Source organism: Danio aesculapii, chromosome 18 (genome assembly GCF_903798145.1).
Source record: "Danio aesculapii chromosome 18, fDanAes4.1, whole genome shotgun sequence".
NCBI lineage: Eukaryota > Metazoa > Chordata > Actinopteri > Cypriniformes > Danionidae > Danio > Danio aesculapii.
In genome coordinates this window covers 16,326,542-16,347,368 of record NC_079452.1, presented here as the reverse complement: position 1 = coordinate 16,347,368, position 20,827 = coordinate 16,326,542, and the positions used below count along the sequence as shown (strand labels likewise).

General features: G+C 34.2%; 2 protein-coding genes across 4 annotated transcripts in view; both read right to left on the bottom strand.

Annotated features, from left to right (window-relative positions):
* Positions 1-6,719, bottom strand: part of ilvbl (ilvB (bacterial acetolactate synthase)-like) — a 28,387-nt gene extending 21,668 nt beyond the window's left edge. Inside the window, exons 1-5 of one of the 2 annotated variants that reach the window (XM_056478359.1) lie at positions 6,584-6,719; positions 6,255-6,402; positions 4,826-5,027; positions 1,558-1,685; positions 33-171 (exon numbers count right to left, since the gene is read on the bottom strand). In XM_056478359.1, coding sequence (XP_056334334.1) covers positions 33-171; positions 1,558-1,685; positions 4,826-5,027; positions 6,255-6,356 — 571 coding nt within the window. In that variant the 5' untranslated portion in view covers positions 6,357-6,402; positions 6,584-6,719. Of the gene's footprint in view, positions 1-32; positions 172-1,557; positions 1,686-4,825; positions 5,028-6,254; positions 6,403-6,493 lie in introns of both variants that reach the window. The other variant, XM_056478358.1, reaches the window with a different exon arrangement.
* Positions 6,720-7,183: 464 nt separating this feature from the next.
* glb1l2 (galactosidase beta 1 like 2) overlaps positions 7,184-20,827 on the bottom strand; it is a 30,119-nt gene continuing 16,475 nt past the window's right edge. For both annotated transcript variants that reach the window (XM_056478658.1, XM_056478657.1), the window contains exons 10-19: positions 18,620-18,757; positions 16,347-16,427; positions 16,153-16,259; positions 14,472-14,618; positions 14,292-14,363; positions 12,098-12,176; positions 11,908-11,995; positions 10,528-10,636; positions 9,864-9,980; positions 7,184-8,862 (exon numbers count right to left, since the gene is read on the bottom strand). In XM_056478658.1, the coding sequence (XP_056334633.1) occupies positions 8,752-8,862; positions 9,864-9,980; positions 10,528-10,636; positions 11,908-11,995; positions 12,098-12,176; positions 14,292-14,363; positions 14,472-14,618; positions 16,153-16,259; positions 16,347-16,427; positions 18,620-18,757 (1,049 nt within the window). In that variant the 3' untranslated portion in view covers positions 7,184-8,751. The remainder of the gene's footprint in view (positions 8,863-9,863; positions 9,981-10,527; positions 10,637-11,907; positions 11,996-12,097; positions 12,177-14,291; positions 14,364-14,471; positions 14,619-16,152; positions 16,260-16,346; positions 16,428-18,619; positions 18,758-20,827) is intronic.

The window sequence follows — 20,827 nt, the reverse complement described above, 5'->3', positions numbered from 1 at the left end:
GTAATGTATAATGCTTATGAGTGCCACTGTACCTGGTGTTCCAGACTGTGCGATGGACAGGGCTTTTCTAACAGTGGGAACTATTTCTCTCACAGTCCTCACTGATGCACAGAACTTACAGAGAGGCTTGAAGAGAGACATCTGGTCGATATCCTGGAGTGCACCTCTACCCTGCAAAAAAACACAAAACTCTAAGTTTTTTTTTTTTTTTTTGCATTTCTTGATCACCTTGACCAATACAATGCGGATTCTGAGCAGCAGTGATGTACTTAATATGCTCACTACCCCTATTGATTGTCTCTTTGTATTTTTACTTGAAACCGTTTATATGCCCTAATTTTTTTTATAGTAACTTAATTTTATTTATTTTTATTATCTATTTTCCTTATTTTAATTATTATTACCATTATTTTCTTTGTATTATCATGCTTATTCCTTGTATTTTTTATTATTGTTGTGTAGTTTGGTAATTATTGAAAAATGTAAAACTAATAAAAACACTTGTTTTCAAAAGAAAACAAAAAGTAACAGTCATTGATACTAATAGATTGTGTGGCTTGTTTCATATGTAAGCAAGTATGTGCATCTGAAAAGGTGTGAACCAAATGGCCCACAGCAACTCAAGAGTTGTGGCCCAACCAAAACCAGTTGGGTAATCTCCAAGTGGGGTTATATTCTTTGTTGTAACTAATTTAAAGTACTGTCTCACAGACAGTCCTTTGGGTTAAGATGACTTGAAGGATGACAAGATAACATCCCTTCTGGATCATTTTACTGCAGAGAATTTTGATCAGCTTACTTATTTTATGTATTAGAGTCATCTTAAGGTCTATTTAACCATTTTAAGATCAATATTATAAGCCCCTCGATTGTTTACAGAACAAGCCAATATTATACACTGATATGCCTAATTACCCTAACTTACCTAGTTAACCTAGTTAAGCCTTTAAATGTCACTTTAAGCTGAATACTAGGATCTTAAAATAAATATCTAGTCAAATATTATGTACTGTCTTCTTGGCAAAGATAAAAGAAATCAGTTATTAGAAAGGAGTTATTAAAACTATTATGTTTAGAAATGTGCAGAATTTTTTTTTCTTTGCGTTAAACAAAAATTGAGGAAAAAAAATATACAGGAGGCTAATAATTCAGATTTCAACTGTATGTTATATTAACATACACTCCTAGACAGATGGATCAACAAACCAAAGTTCTTTTATTAGTTTTTTTAAATGGGCGGTCCCATAATATGGATGTCAAAAGTAACTAAACAGGTTTACCACCCAAGCCATACAGGTTTGGAAAAAAAAAAAAAAAAGTGTGATTAAATTCTGATGTAATTTTCAATTTTGGGTGAACTTTCACTTTAAAACCCCATGCTCAAGGTTAGATCCTTAAGAATCCTACTCGTAAAATAAGATGCAATCTAGTGTTTGCACAAGACATAATGAAAAAAGATAAGGCCGTTTTTGAGGCATATGCCGACCAGAGCAGAGAGCAAATGCGCAGTTGACATGCGTATGTTTATGACTCATAATCTGTAAGAAACTTCCTCACCTGCAGGAGAGTCGCAGCAGCTCCACCAATCAGAAGCAGAGGTGATTCAGCCATCTGAGCGTTCTTTACTGCGGTCACTGTGTTGGTCAAACCAGGGCCTGCTGTCACCGCAGCCACTCCAACTGTACCTACATAAGCAGAACAGAAGATTAACACATTTCTGACAGGGGGAGGGGATCAGAAAATCAGTTTTTGTGAATTCTAATTATTTTTTCAACATCCAGCAATGGAACAAAATGTGCAATCTGTTGGGGCCAATAGCCTAGTGGTTATGTGTGTCGACATATAGCACCAAGTTGCTCATGGCGACCCAAGTTTGGCTCCCAACTCGAGGTTCTTTGCTGATCCTTCCCCTCTCGCTGCTCCCATGATATCCTGTCAGTTCTCTACACTGTTAAACTATCCATTAAAGGTTAAAAACCCCTAAAATACAATTATTAAAAAACTGCAATCTACCTAAGATTTGATTTATATATGAGGCCTCTTTCATGTTAATGTTGTTGAATAAAGAAAAAGCATTTCACAGGTAGCGTATTCCTAAACTTGAACTTTATTCTTGAAACAAAAAGTGCCCAATAAAAAGGGTCAAGCACCAAAAAGCAGTTTATATTATATTAAATTCAATTCTTTTTTGTTATCTACACATTTTCAAATGTACTTTTTACAAAAGAGGCTGGAAAAAACGTTATATTTGCATTTAGATCTAGTCATTTAGAAGACGGTTTTGTCCAAAGCGACTTACAGTACAATGAGGAGGCATTCAGCAATTCAACAAGAAGAGGCAATACACACAAAAAGTGCGAATTACACAAAGAAACTGATCATTTTACTGCACCACCTTCATTAAATTCTTCTCCCCACAAGAACTTTGGTCAGCTTACTTATTTTATGTATTAGAGCCATCTTAAGGTCCTTTTAACCATTTTAAGATCAATATTATAAGCCCCTCGATTGTTTACAGAACAAGCCAATATTATACAATGATGTGCCTAATTACCCTAACTTACCTAGTTAAGCCTTTAAATGTCACTTTAAGCTGAATACTAGGATCTTAAAATAAATATCTTGACCTAAGATTTGATTTATATATGAGGCCTCTTTCATGTTAATGTTGTTGAATAAAGAAAAAGCATTTCACAGGTAGCGTATTCCTAAACTTGAACTTTATTCTTGAAACAAAAAGTGCCCAATAAAAAGGGTCAAGCACCAAAAGCAGTTTATATTATATTAAAATACAATTCTTTTTGTTATTTACACATTTTCAAATGTACTTTTTACAAAAGAGGCTGGAAAAACCGCTATATTTGCATTTAGATCTAGTCATTTAGAAGACGGTTTTGTCCAAAGCGACTTACAGTACAATGAGGAGGCATTCAGCAATTCAACAAGAAGAGGCAATACACACAAAAACTGCTAATTACACAAAGAAACTGTTTGTGCACAAAGAATTAAGTGCTAGAGTTAGGGGAGAGACTCTTCTCTCTCTTTTTATTGAGAGCAGAGTGTTTCTACAGGTGGTTTGTCAACCCCACTCACCTGTGTGATGCTCACTTCATTAACACACAAGGGTTTTTATGGAGATTGAAATATGGAGTGATTGTAAAAAGGGTGTGGTGCAAATGTGCAAAACTGGTGCAACTGTCAGTTAAAGTGTCAGAGAAAGGAAAGAGTGTGTTTTCTACAAGTGGTTTGTCAAGCGCACTCACCTGTGTGAGATAATCTTAGTATTGCAAAAGGTTTTGAAGTTGTCGTTGTGATGTTAATACTATTACTATTATTTTGATATATATTATCCAGATGAGGCGACGCAGTGGCGCAGTAGGTAGTGCTATCGCCTCACAGCATGACGGTCGCTGGTTCGAGCCTCGGCTGGGTCAGTTGGCGTTTCTGTGTGGAGTTTGCATGTTTTCCCTGTGTTCGCGTGGGTTTCCTCCGGGTGCTCCAGTTTCCCCCACAGTCCAAAGACATGCGGTACAGGTGAATTGGGTAGGCTAAATTGTCCGTAGTGTGTGTGTGTGATTGAGTGTGTGTGGATGTTTCCCAGAGATGGGTTGCGGCTGGAAGGGAATCCGCTGCTTAAAAAACATGCTGGATAAGTTAGCGGTTCATTCCGCTGTGGCGACCCCGGATTAATACAGGGATTAAGCCGAAAAGAAAATGAATGCATGAATTATTCAGATTTTTTTTCAGATTTTATTCAGACTTTTGAGGACATATGCTAGCCAGTTGTTTTTGCCTAATAAACAACAATGGGCTGCAGCTTTCAATTTAAAATAAATGAAATATTTGTATTTTTTGCTTATGGTCTAAACCAGAGATGTCCAAACTAGGGTCAACGGGCCAAAGTTGGCCATAGCATTTGGCCCACCATCCCACATGAGAATGATGAAGTTGAGGCGAATACCTTTAACAGAGATCGTCATTTCTAAGTTAACATAACTTTCTTTGTTTGATTTATTCCTGAGTTACAAAAAAAATGAAACTAAAATTAAATGTTTCAATAAAATGGTGTAAATAAATCTGATTTACAATATATATATAAACACTGTCATTTAACGGATAAAGAACAATGCAGAAGACATTGGCGAGCAAATCAAGGCAAAAAACAGGTGCAACTCTACTTGTTGAATGTAGAATGGACTAGTGTAACTCCATTCTTTTATAAATGGGATTGTACAGTATTTTTTACTGTGTATTCATTGTAATTTTTTTAAGTGTGTACTGCATTAGTTAATATAAAGCAATGTTTTCTAGTTAATTTTAAATATTAAATAAATTAGGAAATCACCAATGGCAACTTTAATGTAATATAGTTGGGTATAATTACCTTCGGCTCACCACCCTTAATCAAGTTTGGTTTTTGGCCCTTCATAAGAAAAAGTTTGAACCCCTTAAACCCCTGGTCTAAGCAATGTGTTCTGTAGCACTGTACACACTATATTTCACACTTTTACATTTAAAACACTACATAACAATCTCATAACATTCTTTATAAAATTGTAATATAAAACTTACATTTTAAATAAATATTTGGTAATAAATATTTAATAATAGTAGTATGGTAAGCAATTTGACAAACTTTTAGAAAATATTTTTGGTACATCAAAAGTTGTGCACATTATCAGCCTCCAAGCTTCCAAGCACAAATTAGTAGATAAAATGCTACTAAACTGCAGTATTTAATTATTAATTAAATAATTAAATACAAAATGTTAGGAAAAACTGCAAAAAGTGAGACGTGTTTTCTGCTGCTTGGGTTTAATCTTACCAGAAAGTCTCGCTACGGCATCAGCAGCAAACACGGCTGTGGCCTCGTGGCGCGTGTCGACGATCCGGATGCCTAGCTTCTCACAGGCCACCAGGATGGGCGAGATGTGTCCTCCCACCAAAGTGAAGACGAATTTGACACCATGAGAACGTAAAACCTCTGCCACGCTCTCTCCTCCATGTCGAGGGCTCTGTCTCTCTGTCTGGGAGCGATGAATGTTTAAGTTGTGATGAAACGGAAAAAACACTAGATTTTTCTCTTTTGTATTTTGACAAAAATTCTATCTAATTTATCAAATTATTGTAAAGGTTGAAAGTATGTCAGCAGAGAAAAGTCGTTTTACTGGAAGATCCAGTTTGACTAAGCATTCAAAGGAAACAAACCGTACGCAACAAATTAATTGTTCGTAATAAAATCAATAATGCATGTATTCACAAAATAAATGCATGCATGCATACATTTAGAAAACGCTTAAAAAGGGTGTAAATTCATTTTATATTGTCTTAGGGCTAGAACGGAATGATATTGGAAAAATCTGACATTGTGACATTTTATTTTTCTGCGATATCAATTGCGATATGAATACAATTTCACTAGATGTTTTGAATAGCTCTATTTGGAAAAAAATCATGGATGTAAATCATGGATAAAAAAAAGTTGTAAGCAAAAATTATTACAATAGAAACAGTGCTTTATGTTCATCCGCAAAGTCAAACAGTATTCAGGTACAGAAATTGAACATTGAAATGTAAAATAACGCTGTACAGTCTTCACCATATTAATTCAGTAAAATTGATCTTTATTAAAGTTCCAAATGTACTTTGAAATGTAAACACATGCAAATCATAAAGTTTCACTCTGTTATGAATACACTCCACAATACACTCCACAGATCTCTTGTACTCTGTTTTGCTGATCAACTATAATCCCAACTCAACATTGCATATCCTGCGATGTGACAACTGCAGACACACACATTGCAATATTGACGCTGAAACAATATATTGTGCAGCCCTACTTAGGGTTGATTTTTGCAATTAATGCTATAGATAACATACATTTTCAAAAACATGCTGGTTAATTTTCTTGTGATTACAACAAGCAATGAAGACTGTTGATAATGAGATCAAATTTAAATAATCAGGTTTATGAACGAATCAATGAGTGATCTTTCTTAATGGATCAGCTTCAAGTTCAGAATAGCTAAACTAATTAAGCATAGATAGATAGATAGATAGATAGATAGATAGATAGATAGATAGATAGATAGATAGATAGATAGATAGATAGATAGATAGATAGATAGATAGATAGATAGATAGATAACTAGTTTTAGAAGGCAGTCTCTGACAACTTGTTAACAAAAAGTTGTTGCAAAATGTTGTGAAGTTTACATTTCATAACCCATATCTGTTACAATCTTCCATACCTTATGAAAGAGCTGGTAAAGTAAGCCCAGTTTATAGGATGCAAAGATCACACCTCCAATAGCAGCCCCCAGAGAGCAGCCCAAATACATGGATATATCCATTGCGACGGTGCTCTGCGACCTGACGCCCACCTGTCCTGCTAGAGACCTGTCAGACGACAAAAAAAGATGAAAAATTAACTAAACAGCCACATACTTATTATGATGCTAGCGTCCAAATGGACTTTTTCAGTAGTTACTTGACAAATCGCGAGACGGAGGTCATGTTTCTACGCGCTGTCATGTGTGATCATGTTGTGGCCTGGTTTAAGGTCAGAAAAACACTGTACCTGTGCCAACTTTTCCTCCCCTGCTGCAGTCAGCGCTGAGGCCGATGAACTCTCTCCTGTTGACGGGCCAGTAACGCAAACTGAAAGCTCTGAATGGACTAGGTAAGAGTGAGTTACGCAATATACGGAACCATCGCTCCGCTACTTGAGCAGTTGACCGTGTACGCGCTGTCAGCGTTCTGTGGATTAATTTTGAGAATAGCAGTTTGCGCCGTAACATGATTGGCAGCGCAGCCATCCAATGAGAGCCTGAGACGTGACTGCGTTTCTCTAGTAACGTACTACCAGGAAACTCGTGTCAATAATAACAAGCACATCTTTGATAATACTCGCTTGTTTTCATTCATACAGGAGTGTTTTTATTTTTTTTACTGTAATTACGCAGGTCAAATATATATATATTATAATCATGTAAAGTGATCACTGTGAATATAGGTCACAAAGTAAATGACCTTTGATCTAATAGCAAAGTCCTACACCTAACGTATAGTCTTTGCTAATAGTGAACAAAATAACCTTTGAACTTCGACAGCTGCCATCACTCAGTATACCAGAATAACGTTAAACATATATACACAATTATACAACAATACAACATAAAACATTTGAACAGAATTGTTTATTTTCATACAAATAAACAAACACTGGAACAGATCCCGCCCCAAAATGTGCAGTGTAAATGTGAAATGTGAGTAAAACTCTCACATTACAGAGTTTTACTTTGTCAGCTCTGTAAGGAAAGAGTTTGAGTTAATTATACACATTGTTATACCTGTCAACATTGCGATGTGAAAATAAGGGATATGCCCACCATGATATGGGCCCCTCCCCCCTTAAAAAATCCCCAAATTACTAAATATGTTTATTTGGAGCTGTTTCATTGTACATAAACAGTTAAATTATCAGTAATATGTTTTATTATTATTATTTACAAAAGAAAAAAATTGTATGCATTAGCAGCAAATACATTAGCAAACAGTTTAGCTCATTAACATTAGCAATTTTAATGAAAGAGAATCAAGTTATTAAATCTTGGCCGTTTCATCACTGTATAACTTACACATTCCGATTAAAGAGCAACGAATGAATCTCATTTATTTAGATATTTCGTTTGATTACATTAACAGAGGTGTCACTTTAAAAATGCACACATCCAACATTATAATGAAAGCTAGCCAAGCTTGTGGCATCATATTCAGAAAGACCTGAGGCTGTAATTGCTGCCAAAGGTGCATCAACAAAGTATTGAGCAAAGGCTGTGAATACTGATGTACATGTGATTTTTCAGGGTTTTTTTTTTTTTAATAAATTTACAACAATTTCAAAAATTCTTTTTTCACATTGTCATTATGGGGTATTGTGTGTAGAATTTTGAGGAAATAAATGCATTTTTTTCTATAATGCCACTTTTTTCAGACTAGTGGAAAGTAGAAAACTTATCAAATACCCATTTATTACATTCATACATTACGTGGCAGCAGAATTTAAAGGTCCAGTGAAATTAAAGTAACATTTTTTAGATGTTAGTATCACTATGTTAGTTTTAAGCTAGTGTGGCACAAATCAGTGACTAAATTCGCATTAAGAAGATATAAGCATCCAAAGCTTGTCAAATTCCACCTAAATGAATCCCCTCATACTTCAGTTTCTCATCAAATCTGCTCTCTAGTATCAGACATGCCCCGCCCCCTTCAAGACGCTTCTCATTTGCTTTTCATTGGATGTGCTTGAGCTCAACCACTCCCACTGGCAGAGCGGTGATTAAAAACAAAACACTATTGGCTGTTTTTAAAAAAAGGGGAGGAGCTACTCTATGTCTCAACATCTCTATATTTTTAATAGATTACGTCAAACATTTAATAAAAAATGCACATTTCGAAGCAATTCACAGGCCCTTTAAATAAAAAACAAGCCCTTAAAGACCATTTCTTGATGAGTTTTATACTTAAGCAATTTTTTCTAGTGGTTTTTATACAGAGGGCTGTATATATTTATCCCTCACCAGATTTATTTTTATATAAGAAGACCTTTTTCGATACAGAACAATTTTCTGAATGTACTGTGATTATTACACTGAGTAACGTATGGCGATATCTCTGTGGTGATTTCAATTCAAAGGGTGTAAGTCTGAGATCAGGTCATTTGAGAAACCATACGTGTGTGTTTTTTTACATGAGGGTGCAAAACAGCTGTGTAGAAACGTCGATTGTCTTGCCAAACTCTGGATTTTCAGCAAAATGGATTGTTTCCGTAGCTCTGAATTCCTCAAAAACAATAATCTAAATGACAGAAGAAAGAAGAGATCGACATGTATTACAATTAATTGATTTCATGCTGGATTTTGATGCCATGCTTCAACACAAATGTTTATTTGCGTACACACAGTTGAAGACTGATTATCCCTCAGGTGAACTTTGTATTATCTTTCAATTATTTCCTGTTTAACAGAGAAAAGACTTTTAATAACTACTGTAAATTCATTGCTCGATGACAGTATATAATATTTTACTAGTTATTTTGCAAGATACTTTATGTCTTCCACCTAAAGTGCAATTTAAAGGCTTAGGTTAATTAGGTTAACTAGGTAACTTAGGCAAGATGACTAGTGCGTGTTCTGTAACCAATCAAAATAAATGTATTTACTAAGGGAGCTAGCAAAACTACATGAAATAAGACTTTCTCCAGGATAACCATAACATACATAGGAATGCTGTGGGAAAAATCTTGCTCTGTTAAACATAAATTGGGAAAGATATGAAAAATACCAAAAAAGAAAATTCACAAGAGGGCTTCAACTGTATACAATTTAAGTCAGAATCATTAGTCCTCCAAAATTATTAGCCCCCTTGTGATTTCAACACATTTCTAAACAATAGTTTTAATAACTCATTTCTAATAACTGATTTATTTTATCTTTGCCATGATGACAGTAAATAATATTTCACTAGATATTTTTCAAGATACTAGTACTAATTAGGTTAACTATGTGAGTTAGGGTAATTAGGCACATTGTTGTATAATAGTGCTTTTGTTCATTAGACAATCAAAAACAAATATTGCTTAAGGGGAATAATAATATTGAGCTTAAAATAGTTTTGAAAAACTTCTATTCTAGCCGAAATAAAACAAATAAGACTTTCCCCAGAAGAAAAAATATTAAAGGAAATACTGTCAACAATTCCTTGATTTGTTAAACATCATTTGGGAAATGAAAACGAAAATATATTTACAGGAGGGCTAATAATTCTGACTTCAACTGTATTTACATGCAGTAATTCACCTCATTTTCTCCACTCTTGAGCCAGGGTCCTGGTAGATATAGTGCTTTCTGAGGACCAACTGACCAATGGCGTCCAAGATTTTGTCCATTCACAAAAACCACTCCTTTACTCCAATTCTGTGAGAAATATTAAACAACAAGATATTTTTTGGTGCCTTTTGTATCCTAAAGCTGTCAGGCGAGGACAAAAAGCCAATGTGAAAACACTGAAATGAAATGGTTGTTGCTAAAACGGATACAGTAGCAGCCGGAAGTTACTGAGAATTAATAAATAACTTGTTAATTGTATTTTATTAACGTTTACCCCCTCCCATTCTCTAAACCCAACCATCACAATAATGTAAAAACAGTAGTTATATTGAGTATTATTTATATTATTTATTAAATTACCCAATAAACTGTTTTTTTACCATCTACCCCACTCCAAATCCTAAACCCAACCCTCACAGCAATGTAAAAACAAAACTTATGCCAAGTATTATTCATTTAATTTATTAAATTACTCATTAATTTGTATTATATTAACACCTACCACCACCCCAACCCTCACAATAATGTCAAAATATTAATTATTGTTGTACAGAGTCACGAAAATTATGCTATATTGATTATTGATGCAAGTATCCGCAGCTGTATCTCTTCTAGAATTCAGCAGAATACTCACTGGCAGCTTAACAAAAGTGTCTGTGGGTTGATCCACTACTAGAGATCCTCTGAAAAACGCAGGATAGGTGGGCTTTTCACCAACAGATGTCCATTTCCGAGACTGCAGGCTTATAAAAATACAAAATTTGAAAAATGTTAAACTTTACATGAACAGTTTAACTCAGCAGTTTTGGGGGAACTATCCCTTTAAAATTAAGCTCATCAAACTTTAGCTTTTGTACAGACAATAGTAGGGTAATAGCAAAGACTATAGAATACACAGGACTTGTATAGTTTTGAATGGGGAAAAGTATAAGGGCAAATATGGGAAATTAAGCCCCGCCTTTTAGTACAGGAGCCAATCAGTGATCATTTATAGACTGAGGATTCACTGGGGGAGGGGCTTGGATCAGACGTGGGTTTTTGCAGATTTTGTGTGATTTGAACGTTTAGAAATGAAACTAAAGAGACAGTTGTTGTTTAATTTGATTGGTCATTCCTAATATGAAATTTAATCGTAAATGTAGCAAACAATTTAGGAAAATTTATTGTTTTCCCATTCAAACAGAATGCCCGAGCATACGTTTCAAAGATGGCCGCCGAGTGAAATGACTTGCCTTAAAGGGACTTGGTAATAGTCAAATATTTAGTAGGTAGTAAGTTTAGAAGTATCAAAGTAAATAATAACACATACATTTTTATTTATGTAGCAAAAATATTGTATCTTGATTATAATTCATCTGAGGTGAGATGTGGTTTTGTTTTTAGATGCCAGATAAACCTGTTATGTCACTTCCTCTCACAGCTTAAAGGGCTCTTGTGTTGCAAAATCAACTTTTAGAAGCTGTTTAAACAGATCTTTAAGTAAAGTGTGTGTCAATTTATTTAAATTTCCTGAGGTTAATATAGATTCAAATCCCAATGACTTTGAGGCCCACTGCAACATAATGTAGGACTGAGGTTTTACCCACCCATCGTATTGATTGACAGCCGTATATTAGCATGTCAACATATTAACACTTATAATCACGTTCACAGAACAGGATTGGCTAAAAAAAACTTGAATTAAAAGATCTGTTCCAACTCTCTGTGATCAGCTGCACCTCAAGAATGACTTTTACAAGTTTATAACGTTAATAAATGAGTGCATGTTTGGGTGGGGAAAACCAGCTCATTTGCATTTAAAGGCACAGGCTACAAAAACAGCTACAATTTCCTCTGACCCCAAAATTGACAATTTGAGCAGGGTAAAATAAATGATGCGATTGGTATTTTGAGCTGAAACTTTACAGACACATTCTGGAGACACCAAAGACTTCTCTTGCATCTTGTAAAAGAGGTAAAATAGGAGCCCCTTAAGTTACCCAGCACTTTAAACAGACAAATACTGATAATTAACCTGTTTATGAACCCCGGCTTCATGTCCAAACAGTGCATGGTGAATTTTTTCAGAGGTACATTTTCCAGAGTTATATCTCCAACAAGGCCTGTGTAGATGAAAATAATAATAATTTAAGTGTCACTACACAGCTGCTCATACATTATCAGTACAGTATCATGATGTTAAAATTAAAGGTGAAAAGCCAAACCTTTCTGCTGGCTGTCGAGGGCTGGACCATAATTTACTCGACCACAGTTTTCAACCAGCAAACTCAAGGTCCTTTCACTCTGTGAAGTGCACAATAAATCATTTTTTAAGATGTAATTAGCACACGGTTATATAGGGAATGTTGTAATAATTATGAGTATTAAGAATGTGTTATAATAGCAATTAATAATATTATTAGTTAATTAAGTTATAATTAATATTAACTATATTATCTAAATCATAATACTATGTTTGATGTTGATGCTATTTTTGGGGTACACTTTACAAATAAGCAAATGCACTAACTTAGCTAAATATTAATTCTTCTTATAACATATTGTCAGATGAAGTGTTAGATTTTTAACTCCACTTTTAACTCACATTTAACTCCTGAATTATTTACTTGTTACTTTAAAAATTAAATAAATAATAATGCTATATATATATATATATATATATATATATATATATATATATATATATATATATATATATATATATATATATATATATATATATATAATGTTTTACTGCATACATTTTTAAAAAAGTATCATATATATGATTTTTTTTTTTACTTTAAGAGGGATTTTTTTTGCAACTTTAGTTACAATATGGTTTAAAAGTTCTCAAGTTGTGTCAAAATCTGTTAAAATATGTGTTATATTGATTTTAAACAAATATTATATATTATAAAAATGACCAGAAAGGATTAAATCAAATCAATATAAAATTATTAAATAAAATAAATATTTAATTAATAAAAATAAGATAAAGTAAATACAATAAAAAAAAAAATAAAAAAATAAATAAATATATATATATATATATATATATATATATATATATATATATATATATATATATATATATATATATATATATATATATAAATAATATGTTTTATATATAAAATAATAATTTAAATAATATTGTTGATAATATGTTTTATATATAAAACATATTATTTATTATATATTTTAGTTCATATTTAACAGGATTGCAAGCAATAATTGTTGTAAATAATGTTTAGTGCCTTGCAAAGACCAAGGGCCCTATCATACACCCTGCACATTAAGGCCACTTTTTGCCACTTTTACGCCACTTTGTGGACTCATGGGTGTTCCGGTCTAGAAAGGAGGTGTGGTAAGGTGCATTGCTGGTGCGTTGCTATTTTGAGGAACTAAAATAGACTGTGCAATAGATCAGCTGAAAGCAGGTCTAAAGTCCAGTGTAGAGACACACAGAATGTACTGCAATGCGCAAATATTTTTACATATGAAAAAGAATTAAAGGATTAAATTGTTACAAAAAATATTTTTTCTACATAAATATAAAAACCACAGCCTCCATGCCTTCTTCATGTCAGGGGACTTTTTCAGTTTATTCATGACGACTTGCTTTTGTATAATGTTATTATTATCATCATTAGTATTATTTATTATGAACATATTTTAAATAGTTTTATTAAAAATAAGCTTAGATTTGTCCACCTGTCAGGTTTTGGACTATATAGGGCATAGCATGTGTATTAGGATATAACTCAGTTTTTTGACCACACTTCATTATTATTGCTCATTTATTTGTTTGCTGGAAATTAGAACAGAATTTAGAAATAGTTTTGAAACAAATCTTTACGCTTAACAAACAAAATTAAATATGTAGGTTAATGGATGTCTTCAGTGGAGTGTACAACACCATTTCCTTATCCACGAACGAGAGAAAGAGAAAGTAAAAAGGCTGATTGAAGGAGGCTCGTTCTTTATCCTTACTGCAGATGGTCTGTTTAACTGTTTTCTCAGTAGTGAAGCCTTCAGTTTTTCCACTTATAAAGTCCACCATGTAAATAGCAAATGCACCATGGCGTAATGCAACTGACTTTTAAAGAGAATGGGAGATGAGACTCAAAACACACCTATAACTCTGTAAGAGAATAAGCACAACCCTGTTAGACCATGCACCTTAAAATAGCAAAAGTGGATTCGGACACCCCTTTAATGCTTTTTTGCACCCTGCGCTTTAGACTTTTCGCCTAGACCATTAAAATAGAGCCCCAATTGTTTTACATCAAATAAGTATCAAATTTGATGTATCATAAAATAAGTTTTTTTTCCTCCCAGAAGGATTTTTTTTGCAACTTTAGTTCCAACCTGTTGTAAAACTGTAATATACCAACAACAGCACATAAGATTTACCTTACTCTGAGGTATTTTAACTTTCTGAGTTCTATAGTCCAAAACGCCGATGAGTTCTCTGTCAATAAACACCTTCAAAAGACACATTATGAATCAGAATTAAATCCTTAATTAAATAATGTTAATCATCATAATATCCAATGTGACACGCAGGCCAACATGGAAAGGAAAAGATCTTACTAGAGCTCTGTCACGAACATGATTTCTTGAGTTGAGTTCTCCACCTGAATAAATGTCCGTTTGATAGAGTGTGTATCCATAGGACTGACCGTTATTGTTGTTTGCTGGAAGATTCTCCATACTGACAGGATCATCAGCCTGGAAACTCTGTAGAACAAATATTGGTTTTACTCTCTTTCTTCCCAAATTTGTTTTCTTTTTTCAATTTTTCCTATTGTACGACAATATTCAAAACCCTTTTCTTCCAGAATGTGATGTATTTCTCAGTGAAACAGTGGATTTTTAATGATAAAACAATGTATCAATGATGAAACAAAGGCTCAAATCAATTAAAGGTGCTGTGTGTAAGTTTTTGACTCTTCTAAAGCATAAAAATACCATTATACATTTGCAGATATTTAAGAATCATGCTAAGTGAACATTGAAACAGAGCTGAAATCAGATATTCTGCTTTGAAAATATGCGTTACGTGCCAGAGCAGCTGTCTTTGTTTTGGTCATTTAACCCACCCAATGCTAGTTTAGCCAGTTATATTTCAGCACCTCAGGTTGCCTTGACGGAAAACAGCGTATTTCATTCATTCAGTCAAGGCTCTCAAAGCATGCGTCCGAGACTGAAAATGCGACCTCCGGTGGACAGTAGCAGACTCCGAAATGAGACACAGATTCAGAGTTCCACATGAGGTGGTTATTAATTAGTAAATAGCATAAACATTTCAAACCTAAACATTAGGTGAGCAGATACCTGCCAACTCTCCCGTATTTCCCGGGAGTCTCCCGTATTTGAGACCCATCTCCCGTTTTGTTTTGTCTCCCGGAAAACTCCTGGAATTTAACCTCCAACCCCTCAAGAACTAGAAACTGCTTCTAATATATCAATTGCTGTTATTTACAACACGGTTTAAATCAGCCTTTGTTGGTGTCGTAAATCTAGCAACCTGCTCTTGCGTGTATTTTGAACTAGGGGTGCAATTAATATCAGGATTTTGCTTTTTTCCAGCAAAATCAATAAAAGAATTGTCCCAAATTCTGTCAAACATTTTTGTTATATGTTATAACAATATTAATGATAATAATAAAAGAAACCAATACTGTCCAGAAATGAAGAATAAACAGAATCAATGTAAAAATATGAAATAAAATAAATAATAAATTAATAAAAATTATGAAGTAAAACAATGTTTAAAATCTTTTTGTTTTAATTAATTTATTATTATTTATTTTATTTAATATTTTAACTATAACAAATAAAAAGTGTCAATGTAGAAAATATTAAATAACATAAGTAATTAATTGATAAAAAATAAGACAAAAAAAAAAAAAAAAAAAAAAAAAATATATATATATATATATATATATGTATATACATACATACATAAATATATACATAAATATATATATATGTATATATATATGTATACATACATTTATGAGTAAATATATATGTTTGATTCATACAGATAACGTTTACAATATACCAACTTTTTAACCTCTCTGAAGCTTAATAACTTTACTTACTGCATGTAAAATGTCAATGGGTGAACAAAAATAAAAACAAAATGTTCTAAAGATGAATGAAAGATTTGTAGGAGCTGCGTAAAAAAATGGCAGAATCGTAATTTATAGAAGTACTAACCCTTTAAGTAAGAAAAAATATATAATAGTAGCTTCATTTATCTTACTGTTTCTACACACTGAAGACTCTCCCATAGTGAAATGTGCTGCGTAACAACCACCGGCTGGTACACTCTTTTGCTCTGCACAGCCGGCGGCTCTATTATCGCCTCTTCTGTCATAAAACAGAGAAAGACAGACGTAAAAACACATGAATTCATTTTTAAATAACAGATTAAGAGGCAACAGTGTAGAAACGTACTGCTGTAGGAGCTCAGCAGACTCCTCAAGAGATGATACTTGGTTGTATAATCGCCGCTTTCAGTCAGTGGAGCATCATAATCTAAGACAGACACAGATGATGGGAAGTCATTTAGTAGATCTTCACTAAAAGTAAAATCACAATCAATTTACACACACACATGCACGCACACACGCACACATACACACACACAAATAACTCTATAAACAACACCAACCTGTCTACAAATTAACATTTTGCTATAACCTGACAGCATGCATCTTGCCTGTGATTAAAAATAGGTTAATGTAATGTTGGGTATTGTCCTTGTGCAAAAAAAGTAAATAAACTAAAGTAAACTTGTACACTACAATTCAAAAGGTTTGGGTAAAAAATTCTATGCACTGATATGTGTGTACATATATGGTGGTATATATAAACTCAGATATATATATATATAAATATACTATATGGTGGTATGTATGTATAAAGTATCTATTATAGCTGTGTACTATATACCACTTCAAATTGTTATGATTGTGTAAAGTCTTTCTCCTGACTCTTTGTAGTTAATATTTTCTTTTATCTGTGTTGTTTATTGTAAATTTAACTAAATAAAAATAGTTACAAGTCTTTATAGCTTATACAGCTGTTATAACCCACTACAACTGTATTTTAATTTTTGAACAAAATTAAATATTGTTAAATGTTTGCTATAACGGTTTAAAATAACTACTTAACGGTAGTTTAAGTTACTTTTTATTATTATTATTATTATTATTATTATTATTATTATTATTATTATACTATTTAAATTTTTTATTTTAAAAATATAAAATTAAATTTAAATATTAATATTTAATATTAAATTTTAGTCTTCAGAGTCACGACACTTCAGAAATTAATTTAATATGCTGATTGTGTTGCTTAATATTTTGAACAAACAATTATACAGTATTTTTTGAGGATTGTTTGATGAATAGAAAGTTCAAAAGTATCTGAAACAGAACTGTTTCTGAGATTATTTATGCCTTTTACTGTATTTTTTTAATGTATTTACTACTTCTATTCTTAATGAAAGTATTAATTTCGTTAAAAAATCTCTAAATTGCTTTATTTTATACAGTGGTCGCCTCCATGGAAATACACTATAGTAATTTATAGTAAATACTATGGTGTTTCTGAACCATACTAAAGTAAAGTAAATTAATTAATCTGTTGTGGTAATTCTATAGTTGCTATGGTAAAACAACACCTATAGTAATACACTGACCTTCCACTTTATTAGGAACACCTGTCCAACTGCTCGTTAACGCATATGTCTAATTAGCCAATCACATGGCAGCAACTCAATGCATTTAGGCATGTAGACATGGTCAAGACGATCTGCTGCAGTTCAAACCGAGCATCAGAATGGGGAAGAAAGGTGATTTTAGTGACTTTGATCATGGTATGATTGTTGGTACCAGACGGGCTGGTCTGAGTATGACAGAAACTGCTGATCTTCTGGGATTTTCACGCACAACCATCTCTAGAGTTTACAGAGAACAGTCCGAAAAAGAGAAAATATCCAGTGAGCGGCAGTTCTGTGGGCACAAATGCCTTGTTGATGCCAGAAGTCAGGGGAGAATGGCCAGACTGGTTCGAGCTGAACCAGAATGGCAAGACTGATCTTCTGATGGCTACTTCCAGCAGGATAACACGCCATGTCATAAAGAATCATGTCATCTTAGACTGATTTCTTGAACATGACAATGAGTTCACTGTACATAAATGGCCTCCAAAGTCACCAGAGCTCAATCCAATAGAGCCCCTTTGGGATATGGTGGAACGGGAGATTCGCATAATAATTGTGCAGCTGACTAATCTGCAGCAACTGCGTGATGCTATCATGTCAATATAGAGCAAAATCTCTGAGGAATATTTCCAGTATTTTATGGAATCTATGCCACAAAGGATTAAAGCAGTTCTAAAGACAAAAGGGGGTCCAACCCGATACTATTGAGGTGTACCTAAAAAAGTGGTCGGTGGGTGTATAAACAAATTACCCAATTACCCAAGTATATGAAACCACAATACTGCACAGTTTACTGTAGTAAAAACTGAAATATACAACAGTATACTATAGTTATTACTACCACATGCTGTAGCATTCATTAACAAAGAGTAGAATATACACTATAATATATGCAGTATAACATACTTTACTACAGTATGGTTTAAAACCAAGAGTGTATTTAGCATAAATTACTATTTTTATTTTTCATGTGGGCATGATTATCAAAACTACTAACCATAGCTGCTTGTCTGTGGTTTGTAGGTGCCCAAATCAACTGCTCCGCTCATAAATCCAAAGCTGCTCCCTCCATGAAACATGTAAAAATTGATGGAGACGCCGCGATCCAGAAGCTCTCGGACTATGGAGATCATTTCTGTCATAACAGAAGAGACGCAAACACAAAGCAGAATCTATAAGACAGCAGAATTTACACTCATACACTAATTAGGTTCACCTGCTCAACTGTTTGTTAAAGTGTCGGTTCACCTAAAATTCTGTCATCATTTTTTACTCCTCCACTAGGCTGAGTTGCTTTTTTCTGTTAAAGATCCTGTGAAGTTCTTTGTTTGATGTTTGAAGTAATCTCAACCGAAACACGAAGAGAGCGTGGGACCCTTTAAAAAACAGCCAGTAGTGTTTTGTTTTATCACAGCTATGCCAGCGAGAGTGGTTGAGCTAAATCGCATCAAATGAAAAGCGTCTTGAAGAGGGCGGGGCATGTCAGATACTAGAGAGCATTTGATTGGTCACGATTTGATGAGAAACTGAAGTATGAGGTGACGTGAACAAAACAGTTGATCCATTTAGGCGGAAGTGACAAACTACTTTACATGTTTATATCAGTTGTATATCTTATAAACACAAATGTCACTGTTTTGGTGTGCACTAGCTTATAGATATCCTAAAAACTAACAATATTGATACTAACATCTAAAAAACTTTATTTTTATTTCATAGGACCTTTAAAACCAAAAGAGGTAATAATAATAATTATTATTATAATTCCTTACATTTATATAACGCTTTTCTGAACATTCAAAGCACTTTACACATTGGGGGGAATCTCCTCATCTCCCCCAGGATCCCCCCCCCATCCACCTGGATGACACGACGGCAGCCATATTGCGAAAGACCGCACACCAGCTGATTGGTGCAGAGGAGATAGAGTGATGAAGCCAATTATGATATGGGAATGATTAGGAGGCCATGATGGACAGAGATTAAATTTGGCCAGAATGCCGGGGTTAAACCCCTACTCTTTTTCGAAGGACATCCTGGGATTTTTAACGAACACAGACAGTCAGGACCTCAGTTTAACGTCTCATCCGAAAGACTGCACTCACTGAACAGTATAGAGTCCCCTTCACTATACTGGGGCATTAGGACCCCCCAGACCACAGGTTGAGCGGCCCCTGCTGGTCTCACTAACACCACTTCCAGCAGCAACCTAGCTTTCCCATGTGGTCTCCCATTCAGATACTAACCGGGCGCAGCCCTGCTTAGCTTCAGTGGGCGACCATGTGAGAGTTGCCGGTGACCAGTTACTTTATTTTTCCTACTGTGGGTGTCAACGGTCACCGGTTTCCAACATTCTCCGTATTTACTGTTTTATTTATCATATCTTATTTTTTGTTCAATGGTAAAAAAAAAAATAAAGATTTTTTTGTTCACGACTTAGGGGGTGGGTAAACAGTGAGTACGTTTTTATTTGTGACTGAACTATCCCTTTATAAATCAAATATCTAATCAGCCAATCACATAGCAGGAACTAGCATAGGCAAGTAGATGTGGTAAAGACCAAAGTTACGACAACAAAAGTCCAAACAGATTCAAATAGTTCCAGAAAGTGCTTTGTGGTTCATTCAAATAATGTTAGAAACACACACAATCTTAATTGTAAAAACTGTGTACCTATCAAAAGTGGAAACCAGCTATTGAGGGACTCTAGAAGTCGACATTGCAGTTGATAAAACATTCCACTGGATTAAATGGCGTTGGCAATGAATTGAAGAAATTTAAATGACTGGGAATGTGGCATGATTGTTGGTGCCGAACGAGCTGGTCTGAGTAATTTATAAACTGCTGATCTACTGGGATTTTCCTACACAAACATTACTAATGATCACAGAGAATGGTCCGAAAAATATGCTGATAACGAACTAAGGATACTCATCAACAGAATACTAGAAAACAGTTTGCTTGGTCTCACGAGTCTTGATTTTCAACATATGGATGCGGGGCCGGAGCAAGCTGAACTACCGCTCCAGGCAAAGGACGATCACGCCGCCCTCAACCCAAAAGTGAAAACGAAAGTGACTCGTTAGCAAAATGAGGACCGGGTCGCGGATATAACTTGAAGACGCGGGTGGTGAGGGAGGTGTCGCGGACGCCGCCTACTCTATTCTGCCGCCCTAGGACATATATCTGTTGAGGACGCGGGTGG